The sequence below is a fragment of the Helobdella robusta genome, assembly GCF_000326865.2.
Source record: "Helobdella robusta unplaced genomic scaffold HELROscaffold_13, whole genome shotgun sequence".
NCBI classification, from domain to species: Eukaryota; Metazoa; Annelida; class Clitellata; order Rhynchobdellida; family Glossiphoniidae; genus Helobdella; species Helobdella robusta.
Window position 1 is genome coordinate 376,351 of NW_008703718.1, and position 15,580 is coordinate 391,930.

The 15,580-nt window shown below is 32.3% G+C and overlaps 1 protein-coding gene across 1 annotated transcript; it reads right to left on the reverse strand.

Moving 5' to 3' along the window:
- Window positions 1-722: 722 nt before the first annotated feature.
- On the reverse strand, window positions 723-1,936 carry HELRODRAFT_168197 (hypothetical protein; the record flags this gene model as incomplete). The annotated part of the gene is made up of 3 exons (XM_009014080.1): window positions 723-755; window positions 1,015-1,253; window positions 1,867-1,936. 3 exons carry the CDS (start codon window positions 1,934-1,936, stop codon window positions 723-725), a joined length of 342 nt encoding a protein of 113 aa, XP_009012328.1.
- Window positions 1,937-15,580: the final 13,644 nt, after the last annotated feature.

Sequence of the window (15,580 nt, forward strand, 5' to 3'; positions counted from 1 at the left end):
ATGTTTCATATCTTATTCTGAATTACACGAATAATTCAAAAATAATTTGCACGCTTACAACCTTGAAAGGATCAAATGATTTTTTTTATTATTTTGCGTTTCTGATTAATTTTGTCTTTTTTAAAATTTTAATTTAAATCAGGAAGTGGTTTGTAGTGCAGAAATAATGTTACAAAACTTTGAATATAATTGAATAAATATTTTATGTAGATAGATATTTAAACCAAAATTTCACACTTAATTGTTTTTATCAAATATTCCAGTTTTATATCTCTGCATAAGAGGTTTAGACCGCCATATTTTAGCACCGGGAGTTATAATAAAAATAAAAAATAAAAATAATGATAGAATGTTAATTGAGAATTATGCTTTTGCAATGGAGTGCCAAGAGACGACGATGATTTCTCAATGGCAATGTTCTGCTCTCACATTAGCACATTCAGGCAATTGCAGGCAACATTTCGCATTTGCAGATACTTTAATTAAAAAACCAACGTACTATATAAACTTAATTATTCATCTACTCTTTTTATTTACTCATTTTATTTACTTATTTTATTTTTACTTGAGTGACAAAGGGGCGATGGATTAATTATAAAATTGCCTTGCACATGTAGATATAATTTTATACCGAGTTTTCTTAGTAATATTTATGAAAATGAGAATAAAATGTTGAGGTCTGGCTCTTTTTAGATTAGCTAAAATATATACTGCTAACTAGTTTATATCGTTTTTTCAATCCCCTTTTTGTGCACCTTATTGTGTGTGTGTGTGTATGTGGGAATAAATAAACAAATAAACAATTTCAAATTGGAGTGAAGTACGTGTGTGTGTACGTGTGTGTGTGTGTATGTGTGTGTGTGTGTGTGTGTGTGTGTACGATCCTGCTTCAACAACCGCTTTTTATATGACGGCGGATTGAATAAAACTTACACACTTTGAGAAATACATGTAAAATTTCTACCCCATCGAATCTATGAAAATTTAAAAATAATTAGTAATAAAAATTGGAACCTGATATTCTTCTTCGATCCGCGGTGGAAACACACTAAAAATGACAATAATGGGAATACCGAGGTCTTGCTTCTTCCAGGCTATCACGTGACTGCTCGTATTCAGGAAGAACAGGGAAAGGTTAAGGTCACATGGTAGGTGAACCAAGGAACCCACGTGGTGCGTTATGTTGATGATTGGCTGGTAGTGGTGGTAGTGGTGGTGAGAATGGTGGTGCTCTTGTCTGATCGTCAGGTGACCTGGTGGTATTTGTGTTTGTGTGTGTGTTTGTGCGTGTTTTTGTGTGTAGCCGTATGAATATATATTTCAACAATTCTTGTGTTAACTTTTATACTTTTATGGCGCTCTTAATGAGAATTATGAAAAAAAATATACCGCATTCGTTTACAATATTTTCTTGTAGTTGAAAATTTTGTTATCCTAACTGTTATACCGAAAAAAAATACGTGAAAGAATGTCTCAGTTATAATGGTAATTAGAAAGAAAACAGAAGAAGATGTCGTGACATCATGCTAACCATCATCATTTCTCCTTCCACATTCAAATTTTCAACTTTGTGTTTTTTTCATGTCGTTAGCGTACACTTTTTAATTTAATTTTTATTAAAAAATGTTTTATAAAATATTGTTAAAATTCATTTATTCAAAGATGGTCGGAAAAAAGCAGCTGATCACATTTCGAGCTAGTTTTACTAAATTTTATAAAAATAACAGATAAGAAATGGCCATGTTTAAAGTGAAAATATAATTTGTTGCGTAAACTATTTACACAATTTTGTTATAAAAATGATTATTGACGACATTTTAAAAATTTTGTGAAATTAAAAATTGAAAAAATGTGGCATTTGAAAACACTTAAGAATCACATTGTAGTTGTTGCTTTTTCCAATATCCACAGGGTGCAAGTTTAAATTTTTCTCCATGTTGAAAATGTTTTCCTCGAATACATTCGTTAATGTTTTCATGAATGTTAATATATCAAGTAGCCTACACACTCGATACATTAACAGTTTAACATTCATTCAACATCACTCGAAAAATCACATTCAGACTTTGAATTTTTATGTAAGTTTTTTCAACAGCTGTGAATCATAGAAACAAAACTTTGAGAAAGAAATGCCCACGACTCATAACAATTTTTTTTCTTCTCTTTTTTTTTATTTAAAATTTACTTTTTCGCTTTTGTGTCTTTGGGATGCACTTTGGGATGTCCTTTGTGTCGTTGGGATGCTATAAGTGCTGCGTTTCAACGATCAATTTATATTTCGCATTTGAAAAAATGTTTAAATCTCTTTAGTGAATTTTTAATGCATTTTCTAATTAAAAAATTGCATCAAAGTCTGTTTCAAGGTATTTGTCTGCTGTGAATATTATTTGAAATTTCGTTTAACTCCTCGCATTCGCTTGTGTACAGTTTTTAAAATTAAATCTATAGTACAAAAATTATGTTCAAAATGTTTTGTTATTGCACAATTTTTAATCTAAGTTATTTTGTTAACATCTGTTGAAATATTTTTAGAGCTCATAATTTTCTTTTTGTAAATAGCTGCCAAATGCAATACACTCTAGTAAGAACGTAAAGACTGATATGTGGGGATATATGAATGCTAATAAATAAAATCTTATTACGCAGTTAAACACATCAGTGCACGCCAAACAGTAAAAAAGTTTGGTTCAGAATTGTGAGGTGCCGATATTTTCAATCATGAAGGCGCAATAAATTGAGCGAGCAACTGTTGAGCAGGATGAATAACAATGAAAATGAATGATGTCCACAAGTGTGTGGTCGGTGCTTGCGGGTTGGTCGGTCGGTTGGTCGGTCCGTTAGCTGGTTAGTTGGTCGGTCGGCTGGTTGGTTTGTAAATTTGTTAATTTGTTGGCTAGATAACTGGCTGGTTGTTTGTTTATTGGTTGTTTGGATGGTGTGCTGGTTGTCTAGTTGGTTAGTTTGGTTGGTTGGTTAAATAGCTAGTTGGTTGGTTGACTGGCTGGCTGGTCGGTCGGCTGGTCGGTCGGTCGGTTGGTTGGATGCTGTTGTGTGTCAGCTGATTACCCTAGAGATGGCTCACGTACATTCATGATAAATACGATATCGTTCCATTTAGTTGAATTATCTGCCTGCTTGTCAGCTTCTTGCAAATGCATTTTTCGTGCACGAACGAACGATTAAACGAATGAACGAATGAATGAACGAATAGTTTCTGATTGTTTTTCCTGCACGATTGTACGGAATTGCATGCATGCATGCACGTACTGACGTGTTCCCATGCAGCATGCATCCGTTGATATGTAACATGTACAAGTACATACGTACATTCATCAATGAATGTACATTCATATGTACGTACGTACATACATACGTACCTACCTACATACATATGTACATGCGTACGAACATTGCGTTCTTATGTAAATGCATACACGTAAGTACTTAGCGATGCATGCATGTAGCGACTTGCTATGTAACGTGCTGTGTCTGCACAAGCGCCAGAATGTGACAGGGTTTTGATTAATTTCATCAGAAATTATGAATCGTTTGCGAGGTTTTTAACATCAACCAGGACAATCACACATCCCTCATGCAACCGTATTTCATTTTATTTATAAAACTATTTTCTTATAGAGATATAAATAAGTAAAATCACTCAAATTATTTGATCTTTGCAACACTTCACAAAAACTTCATTCTGTTCGGGCAAAGATTGTTAGTTGCTTGTTACACTAACTTTCAAAACGTATTGAATGAACTGGTATACAAATACAATATTCTAAAACATTTAAAATTTTTCTATTTTTTAGCAAATTAAAATTTTCACTTCACAAAACTTCAAACTATAATTGCGTTATCTAGCGCTTCAGCAGTTTAAAACATGCGATAGAGGTGTGGTTACTTTTCCGTCTCTGTACCTACACGATGTACACCACAATATGGGCTTAACTGGCGGCAATACATTCAGCATGTTTTTATTGGCTTATTGATACGGGATTATTTTTATACATGACGCTTGGATTTTAGTACTTTTTCAATTTCAATTGTGTTGGTTTTTTATTAAATCAAATTTATAACATTTCTTTGTTTATTTTTTTTTACCGTAATCACTTTTGTAAAACAGTATTTTGAAATATTAGTTTGTTGAAAAATATTTTAAACAACAAATCGTATTCTAAATTATGAAAAAAATGTTGAAAAAATGAAGTTTCAACGGAATGATTTTTCAAAAAAAAAACCTCAATAACTCAGTCATCAGAATTCAGGCGAATACAGATGAATGAAAACATTTGATGAGTTCGTTCGACTGTCAATCTGTCAATTTAGGTGTTTAATATATCACCCCATGTAAAAACGACACATCACCATATATGACATCACATAACACAACATCACATGACGTCATCTCCCCTGACATGACGTCACTTTACACCACCTCACATGATCGTCTATACGACAGGCAGACTTAATGCTGAATCCACGTCTTTCACTTCATCACACATTCATCCATTCTCCCCACAACAAGATTTTCTCAACTTATTGAACTTTCTGTCGAAACAGTCAGTTTTCATTTCAACTTTTTAACAACACACCCATAATAAATTTCATCCTGTGTTATTGTTACTGTTGTTCATAAAAGTTATTTAACTGTAGAAATAAGTTTGAATGCATTATGAATAAGAAGGAGAAATCACTTCTAATGAAAGATGCGAGCAGGCATCAATCAGGCTGATGTGGGGTGCTGACGATGCATGGTCTTCAGATTGCCTGGACTTCACTGATGGACAACTTGCATCACCTGCCTCTTATGATTGGCCTCCTAACAAATGCAGCCTTATTAATAAACGTCATTTAAAGCCGCCAAGCCGCCATAAACCAGTCCATTATTTATCTCCTGTTTTTCATTTACATGATTTACGAACGAACAAAACTCGTAAACGAAACGCAGGCAGGCAATGAAAAAAAAATGAAAAAATTTTTTTAGATGGTCATAAAAAATGTATGAAGGTCTGATAAAGATTGTTCGTAAAAGAAGCGTTTGAATAAAAGCAAGACAAAAACATGGACGTTAATATAGAAAGGAGATATATACAAGACGGGTCACATTAGCATCAGAGTTCAGGAACCGCCCACTACATCATAAGACATTCAGGCTCTTAATAAAATCTTCACCATGTAGAAAAATATGCATATGTTTCTATGCTGACTTGCATATGAACATCATATACTTTGCTCTATATGAATGAATGAATGAATAAATGACCTATGTAGTATCTCAGACGTGCAAACCCGAAGTGCATTAACGCCGCGTTGACTTTCGATCAAGAAGCGCAATTTTTACACTGTATACTGTTGTATGTAGTTGAGACTGGTTGGCTGATTGGCTTATTGATTGGTCGGTCAGTCGGTTGGTTGGTCAGTTAGTTGGTTACTTGATTGGTTTATTGATTGGTCGATGGGTTAGTTGGTTGATCAGTTGGTTGGTTAGTTGATTGGCTAATTAATTGATTGGTTGATCAGATCGATTGGTTGGTTGGTCGCTTGATTGGCCGGCTTACTGATTGGTTGACCAAGTGGTTGGTTGGTTAGTCTGCAAGTTGGTTGGTCAGTTGATGGGGTGGTTGATTTATTTCTTCAAAATAGTAAAACATATATACAGTACAGCATAAATATACTGTGTATAACTGTATATTTATGCCGTACTATGTATAATTATGCTAATGTTTTTGTGCATGAATGTGCAGTTTTTTGAAAATGTTCTTTTGTTTGTAAATGAATATGTTTTACGAGAGAATGTTGATATGCAAATCTATTATCGCTAGTGTGTTTTATGCTTTCGCTTGTATGTCTAGAGGTTAGATGTGTCTGTGTGTGTGTGCATGTGTGTGAAGTTTTGTGTTGGGTTTTGTAAATATGTGAGTTGTTCAAGAGTGTGTTGATTTGTGTTTGTTTGCATGTGTTAATATTTGTGCTAGTGTGCGCATGTGTGGACGTGGTTATTTGTACGCGTGCAGATGTCCAAATGTTAATGTGTGCCAGTGCGTTTTTCTTCGTCCAGCTTCAAATCATTTGGTTGCTATTGACAATGCAGGAAGGAACAATTAGGTGAAACTGCAATTTAATACATACTTCTTTATCCTGTATCAGTGCTTGGACGTTGATCACAAATGTAGCAAATTTTTAAACTGGAATGGCGCAGAATTAATGAGAAAACGCAGATTTTTGTTAATGAATTTTGCAGTAGCAATTTCGTCATGTACCACTTTCTATTACTGGAAGAAATCTTACGATAAAATACCAACACAAAAAGAATTCACGAATGTAAGTGACAGAAAAGAATTTTCATATAAATTATTTTTGAAATCAATTCAAATCACGCATTTCTTCCAAAAAAATTGAATGAAAAAATTGTAGAAAGGAGAAAGGAGAACGTGTTGAGAAGCACACGCGAGCAAATTTTGCCTGGTCTCAGTCTGTTTTTGTCGCGCAAACAGCATTAAGTGACAACATGGAAACATGAAAATTTTTGCTTTTTTTAAAGTTTCAAAGGTTATACTGTATCGGAGACACTTTCAATGTAAAACCATCGATGTAAAGTCGTGACAGATAAAGAGTTACAATACTTTTTTGTTGAATCATATTTTAAAATTGCATTTTTGTTTAATGTTAACAAATAGCGGTTTTGTTGTGTAGCTGCACAAAAATTGTTGAACAGTTTAATGTTATGATGCTCTTTTTAATTATTTTGTTCAGTTTGCAACAGGAACAGCAACAAATTATCAGCAAACCATCAACAAATTATCAACAAATCAGCAACAAACCTGCAACAAACTAACAACAAGCCAGCAACAAACTAACAGCAATCCAACAACAAACCATCAACAAACTAGCAACAAACCAACAACACGCCATCAACAAACTAGCAACAAACCAACAACAAGCCAACAACAAGCCAGCAACAGAAATTACACCAAAAGCGATCATTTCATCAATAAATCACTAAACATAATACACCTAAAAAAATGTCATTATGTTTTTTTAAATGACATAATATAGAAGAATGACCAAGAAGCAACAGGCAGAGGAGAAGAAACAAATTACACGATGCAGCTTCAAGAGTCAATCCATTGATATTTCATGGAGTTAATTGCCAGCTACTAATGAGATATTTTTACATATATCAGATGATATGGTGCACTTGTGATGCTGCAATCAATATTCGGCGATGAGCGTGTGTCTGTGCGTGTATCTGTGTATGAGTGTGTCTGTGTGGTGTGTGTGTGCGTGTGTGTGTGGGTGGTGTAGTTCTATGCACGCGTTGGTGAAAGTGCTTTGTATCTTTATGTCTGTCATTCAATGTTTGTTAATCTCCATATGTTTGTTATTCAATGTTTGTTAATAAATTCTGATCTGTTGTTTGTACAACTAATATTGATATGTTGGAAGGTGATTAAACATTGCAAGCTCCTATTATGCCTGCATCTTGTAATAAAAATGTTTCTGTGCATCCACCTTAGCTTTCAATAGAATTGAAATCAAAAAATAATTAGATAATCCATCTAAATAATGCAAAACACAAGTGCTTTTTTTATTCAGTTAATGGGAGAGTAATGTATTGTATAAACTTTTCAAGAAGGTTTTAATGTACATGTACAATATCACATTGAGATAACTTATGAAGAAACACATAACGCCACTAAAAACTAATGGGTAGCTTTCGTTCGTCATCTTACGAATACACACTTCCTCAGATCATCATCATCATCAGCAGCAGCAGCATCATCATCATCAGCAGCAGCAGCAGCAGCACAGCCCACACATCTTGCTTCCGGTACGATGAAACTTTCAAAACCATCATTTATAGCGCACGTCAGAATTAATTTGATCACAAATTTAATTTTTTACGAATTTTTGAAAGTCTCACGTGCTAAATTGTACAGATGTTTATCGCCGTATGAACGTTCAATAGAGACTACGTTGAAAATGTTGCTTGGACATCAAATTTCTAATTAATTTCTTATATATATATATATATATATATATATATATATATAGTTTTGAGAAATAAATGAAAAAATATTTAATTATTCATATTTACTCATTAGTGTTTTAAAAATATTATTTAAACTGGCTCGTTGTAATAAAGAAGGTGCAACTTGAGACTCCAAACATTTATTGCCTCTTTAACGTCGTGTTAAACATTGAAACATTAGCAGAATATGTGCGAGTGCAAAGTTACTAAGCAAGCAAGTTTAGTACTGTCTGAACTGAACATACTTGTGCTGTGCATGCAAGAGTTAAAGTTCATTTCATTACTTTTTTTTCGTTTATATATTTTTCTTTAGTTTTAGCGTAGTTTAGGATAAATAGAAATTCCGAATAAGAGATATCGTCGGTGAAAACAGTTCGAAAACATCGTTTGGAGAGATACGCTTGTTGGAAAGTTGTGAATGCTGGTGTGAGACAGATTGAGGTGGTGCCGGTAGAGAACAAGTTATTCAAAAAAGTTATTCAATTAGAGGGGAGTAGATCGGCCTTGAAGAGTTTAAACGAAAAACTCGATGTTGAAACATTCATTATATTATTTCATAACATTTATATTCATTATATTCATAACATTCTTTATATTGTATCATAATGTTTATTATATCAAACCTTCAAAAAAAATTTAGTAATATTAATCTTCGAAGTTTGATATGCTTAAAATTGCAGCCTTGTTTCCATCTAAAAACTATCAGCATTAACTAAAAAATATTAACTGAACTTATCATTAAAAAGGTAGGCACAAAAAACGACTTATCTGCAAATTGGTATTTTAAAATGCAAATTTTGAAATAACGAGCAACTCGTGGAAAGACACTGACAATTGTCCAGAATTTGTATATGGTGCGTGTGCAATACTTAATATATATTTATATTTAGTATATATATATTTATTTTATTGTAACTTACCACATTTGAAATGATAATAACCAATGGTACTGAGCTAGAAGATTGTGTTGTTTGAGTAGAATTTTTCATTAAAACTATTTTCAAGTAATAAAAGAGAATCAATTTTGATTAATATTAGGATGGCGGTTTCTTTTGAGTACGTTTGAAGCTTATACAAAATGAATGGCGGTGTAATTATTGCCTAATAACCAGCTGTGCAGCGTACGTACATGTATTCAACGCGTACAGTGAACGCTCTAGTAAACTTATTTGGGAATTTGTTGCCAAATTATTTGATTGAAAATTATTTGAAAAATTGAAATTTACTTTCCAAGTCAAACTTAGCACAATAGGGTAATTCTAATAATGAATGTTTCTTCTGCTCTCGTGAATTTGAAAAATGAATTCTGCTTCGGGCAAATATGATGGCTCCTGTAACGATCATCCATTCTTTACGTTCGCCTGCAACTCTCTTTAATCTTAATTGAAATCAAAATCCAGCCTGCCTCCAGTGCTCAATAAAAATTCGCGCACAACTTTGCTATTGTGAATGCAATTAAATAATCTCCTCGTGTGTTGGTCGGAAGGCTTTCACTCTGACGTTTGTTAACATGTCCACAATATTTATTCCTTCTTAAGCAAAAACAATTAAGTTTTTATTTAGTGCCGATATTTTAAGCAGTTTTTAATACATTATTACAATTACATAATATATGATTTACATTTTAATTAATAATCAGAGCCATAATTGGACTCCTTCTGCATTTTTGGATTTATTTCTATATATAAAAAAGAGTTGGGTATATTAAAAGCTTCCTGTTGTGTTTAGAAAGCTAGATTGATTACGGAGGCAAAACTGCACAGAAATTTTTAAAACCGCAACTCCAAAAGCAACACTCCTCTTCTTCTATTTTGCCTGTTTCTTACATTTACTGCAACTCTATCAGCTGAAATATTGGTAGTTGAAATGCTGGTGAAACAACATTCGATATTTTATTTATATTCATCTGTTTTGTGGGAGATTAATTACATTACAATGAATTATTTACACACTTTATATTCCTATACGTCATTAAACAAACTGCCTATTATATGTTCGTACATGTATTTTTATTAGATTATATAGTTATTGAATATCATCGTATCAATTGGCTATAAGATTTCATAGCATGTATGAATTGGATATATGATATCATAGCATACTCTTTGCTCAACATAAAAGAAATAGAAACTTGCAATTTCTTATTTCTCTAGCTAAAAATCTCTTTTATAAATAAACATTCAGTTATTTATATTTTCAAAATTGCAATCAGCAAACAAATATGTAAATTTACTGTTATTGGTAAGGCCAATATTTTTAAGTTGATGATTTTTAAGAAGAATACATTTTTTTTTAATTTTCCGAAAAATTGTTGTCAACAAAATTTGTTGAAATGTTTTAAATTTTTTAAACTTTCATCATCGTCTTGCATGGAATCGTTGTAGATGTTGATCGATTCGAGCTAGCGGATAAGATGTTGCTATTATTTAATATGCTTTCTGTGTTTTCAATTTTGGGAACAATCCAATCCGAATCATTGATCAAATTTATTTAAAAGTGTTGTACTGTGCTCCACACACCTCCGTGTTTTTATAGTCGTGCAACAACTTCGAAGTTTAAATTATTCATATGGCGTTTATTTTTGTCTTTTAACAATATTAAATCTTCCACACTAGACAATTTTTGGTTTTTTCGTTGTATTAATTAAGTTGATTGAAAATAAGAAATAAAAAGATGAAGAAGTTAGCTGATAAATTTTTTTGCTGAGTTGTTAAACAGAGGAATTATATTTAGCCGGTGTCTATCGCCAGTTAACGAGCTGATTAAATCATCAAGAGTCGCCTTTCAACAAGAGAGCTTCAATAAAACTAATGAGAATTTAATAACTGACCACAACAATAAAAAAAATCACTTGACCTTAAGTGTCCTAAAAGTTAGAACTAAAACAAGTAAGCCGCTCTAGTAAGTCTCATTCACATCACATCATATTACATCAAGCCACATCATGTATTGTCACGCAGTATTACATTACGTTAAACTACATCACATTACATACCGTTACATTAATTGAAACCACACCCCACTGCAACTCAACATAGATTTTATTCATCGAATGAAGAAACGAACACGTCAACTAAAAGTTAAAGCTAATAAAGAACGACCCATGAAAAGAGCATCAACAGCAACTTATACTACAAATACTACTCCTACCACTACTACTACCACTACTACAACTACCACTACTACTATTACTACTACTACTATTACTACTACCACCAGCACTACTACTACTGCCTATTGCTGCTATACTAACAACATGACATTAACGCAGCAAAATAAGACGTTAATATTGTTAAAGACAATTTTAAATATTTCAAGAGAAAAATCATTACATCAACGTCGTCTGATGACATCAATAACATCAACATCATGGAACGAAATCAAAGTCATCAAATAGCATCAGCGATAATGACATCAGGAGAGCATTGAGAGAACATGACACTACATTATACGACATGTCAGTTCAAATGAATGAATGAAATCAAAGTTATGAAAATCAATCGATGTTAATCATATTCTTTATTGATCCGCTGCAAGAAACCAAGCACTCACTCGCGTTTCTTTGTTTATAGTGATGCATTTTCTCCTTCCATTTTACAGCTATGTACATGTCTGTTTGCTTCCATCTTTCATGTTTGCTAATTTACAAATTATTTGTTTGCATATTTGTTTGCTCATTTGTTTTGTTAATTTGTTTATTTGCTTTGTTCTGCCTATTCTTATTTATATGCCTGTGTGTGTTCAGAGAGGAATTTGTTTGGCTGTCAGTCTCTGGTCCTAATGGTAGCATTAGCGAGTCTAAAATAAATTATTTGTTGCAATTTGCTATCTCTCTACACGATTCATCAAAATTATTTGCCACATTAATATTAATTCCGTTTATTAATGCCAAGATTTACGCCGCACGTACTTCTGTCTGTGAAATTTCACGCACACCCACACCTCTGCTACACACGAAACGTAGGTGTGACACGGGAGTTTCCAGACTGCATCTCCAAACAATTTATTTTTTGGTAGGCTTCAAAGTAAAACTTAACGGAATTAATACAAAAATTACTATTTTAAATTGTTGCAGCTACCAAACGAAAGTAAAACTTTACAAAATTGTAAAATGAAAGTTTTAATTTTTATATAAAAAAAAATTTGAAAAAAAATATTGTGATATGACCTAAAAAAATCATTCATTCGAATATAATTAGTGTCGTCTCCAGAGAATGTTTTTCCAGCTAGTCTTCCGTTTGCAAGTGTCATGTTTCATGATTATTGCAGTGTTAAATAACATAATGCATGTGTGAAATGTATTGCACCTCCAATGCATTTGTTACGAATGTCTTTCTCGGGCTTCTTATCCTTTCAGGACACTGGCGACGATCGACCTCCACAAAACCCGATCTTTAACACAGTGTAATAGTTGAAATGTGGTGATATTCAACAAATGACGCAAGGACTTCACGAATGTCATTCGTTGTTGACGTGTGCGAGAGCTTATAAAAGTCTGTTTGCAAGTTTCTAACATTTTGTGGTAAATAAAAACTTTTGTTGAAAATTATTTTTGTGAAATTATTATAATTGTAAACATAATTAGCGTCAATTTGAAGTTATATTTATGAACAAAATTAAAATAGATAAAAGCATTTCAATTAAAAATTATTTTAATGTGATATGATGTTTAAAAATGGTTGTAATGTTTTCAAATAGATGAGAGATTTTGAGTAAAAATTTTAAAATTTTATAATGCAAAAAAGTTTTGGTTGGTGAAGTTTGTTAAATGCATTAAGTTGTCGCTTGGAATAAGCAGACGCGTTTTTGTAAAAATATATTTTTAACATTTCAGCAGTTGATGAAAAAAAATTCACAGTACTATTTTACGTGCTTCGGCAATGTTCGGTTAGTTTTGGGCATACAGTTTGTCATGAATGCTGTCGAAGTTCCAGAAGAAGTTGCAAACATTTCATACAATTGATCGCTACGGCGAAAGGTTTTTATTCTGAAAGATAAGAGTTTCAATCCACAAAAGAATTAGAAGATGGCGGGAAAGAATGTTGTGCATTTTGCATTAGTTCCGCATCTCATGTCACACGTTACTTCTTCAGACGCACCTCAGACAACTCATACGCATATTCAACTCTACGCATGAATCTTCATTCATTCATTCTTCAAACTCTCGAGTTCTTTGAATCAATTTTTCATCATCACTTTTTATTCATTCAATCATTCATTTATTCATTCATGTAAATATAAATTTAATTCAATTTTTTAAAGCCGGTACAATAGCTTAAACATGTTATTATCATTCACTTCAGCCATACATACCAGTGCATTTAATTGAAAATTTAATTCTATAAAAATAAACATGTGAGCATAAAAATTTCTTTACAATTTAATGAAAATTTTCATATTTTCGACACTGTTAGATCATTATTAACCACTAGGTTTCTCTTAACAGATTCATAATTATAATGCTGCTGATATATTTAGAGAATATGTTTTGTTATTTTTCTGCTCAGAAAAAACCATTTTTATGTTATTTTTTTATATTTTCATGAAACTTTTCAAAAATTGTAATACAAAGAAACAGGCTTCACATTTTTTAGACAACTAACGCAAATATATAAAAATATTTCACGTAAAATCTTGAATGACCGGTTAATGGTGTTAATATAACGCCCGTACTGCTCTTTCAAACTGAAACTTATGTCTTCAGTTAATGTAGCTTTATGGTCAAACACATAGGAGACATTCTCAGAACAAAAAACAATAAAAATAAAAAAAGTTAACTGAACATCGCACTGATCCAGAGAAATTCTTATCATCATCCAACTCGGAAATTGAAACTTTGACGTGATGGTTTGTTTCATTTTAAATTGATTTAAATTATTTATGACGAATCCATTTAAAGACATTTTTCAAACCCAAAAGCAACTATATATATATATACATATATATATATATGTGTGTGTGTGTGTGTGTGTGCGTGTGAAGCCACATACATACGATGTCCTGATGGTTGCTAATGTGGTAGCGACGCGTGCGCCCTTCATATGACAAGACCACTAATTTCCTGTCCATCAAATCTGACTTCTGATAAGGAACGTTTGTTTTCAAGTTTTTTTTGTTGATTTTTGTCATGAATGATCAATGAATTGAAATGCATCAATCACGAAATCGAATTGCTCCGACCACGTTTCATGTCGATCAGTTGGTCTTTCATTTGAGTTTAACATTTTTATCATTGTCCACCCTTGTGGAGGAGGTACGCTTTTCATTGTTTGAAATTTAAATTAAATTTTTTTAAACGACAGTTCATTTGAAGCAGCATTCAACAAAAATTGGTTTTAAGAATTTATAAAAACCAAAAATTAGGGATTAGTCTTCCAGCGATGATCAACAAACAATTTTGAAAAGCATAAAAATTTCAGCAAAAAGAATATCATTTACAATTATAAAAATAGTTAAACAGGAGAACATTGATATAAACTTGAAACAGTTCCATTGGACATCTGATCATTGAAAAATTAGAATTTACAAAAACATTTCAATAACAGTATATTAATATGTGGAGGAATGTTTGTTTCAATGAAAATTAAATAACGTTGGGTGGAGTTTTTGCTGATTACAGCTTCAAGAAATACGATGAAAGAAGTTTAGAGAGCCCTGAATGGCGAGATGGAAAGATAGAAGGATGGAGATAGGATGGCTTGGTGGGAGGAGACACACACAACTATACAATCCTCTATGATAAACAATTCATACTGCGCGTAGATTGTACAATATTTATATATAATGATTAAATAATTTTTTACTTTTTTTTCATAAAATGTTGCATTGTATGACTCCATAGTATGACCTACTTTTTCGTTGAAAAAATTGACTAAGCTGCGTGAATAAACTTTAAAAACTTAAAAATTTATTACGGCAAGTCAAGTTGATTTGATTAAACCGGCTTTGAAGCTTTGGATAATTTTGTGGAGATGATATACGCCTGCCTACCTTTGTTGTACTTTATTAAAATATCATTTTGAGACCTTCAAGTTAGATGCATGCAAGAAATATCTGAAGAATGTTAACAAATGTTATCGAATCAAAATTCATTATGTTCAATTGGTTTATTTTCATAAACAATTAAAAAATCAGTTCTAACCAAAATGAAGAGATGAAGGTGTATGAAGAGATTCGGCTGAATACTGAGTACCGCGCACCTATTTCTCCAACAGAATGACAAAAATTTATTGGCATGCATTGTTATCGCAAACATACGCTCATGTGAGTGAACATATCTTTGAAATGCCACATTTCATGGCGGTTTTTAATTATGTTCACTTTACGATACAAGCTCTCCGCTATAAACTCAGCATAATAAACGTTAGAATAAAAGATGACGCTACTGAAATGCGCAATTTATAGCCTGAATCAATTAGATGTTTAGTTCTTCCTGACGTCACTAACTAAATTTTTAAGCAAAACATTCGGGAGCCTTCATTCATTCATTTAATTCGTTCGCTCACCAATTCATTTGTTTATTTTTTCGTTCATTCATTCATTGAA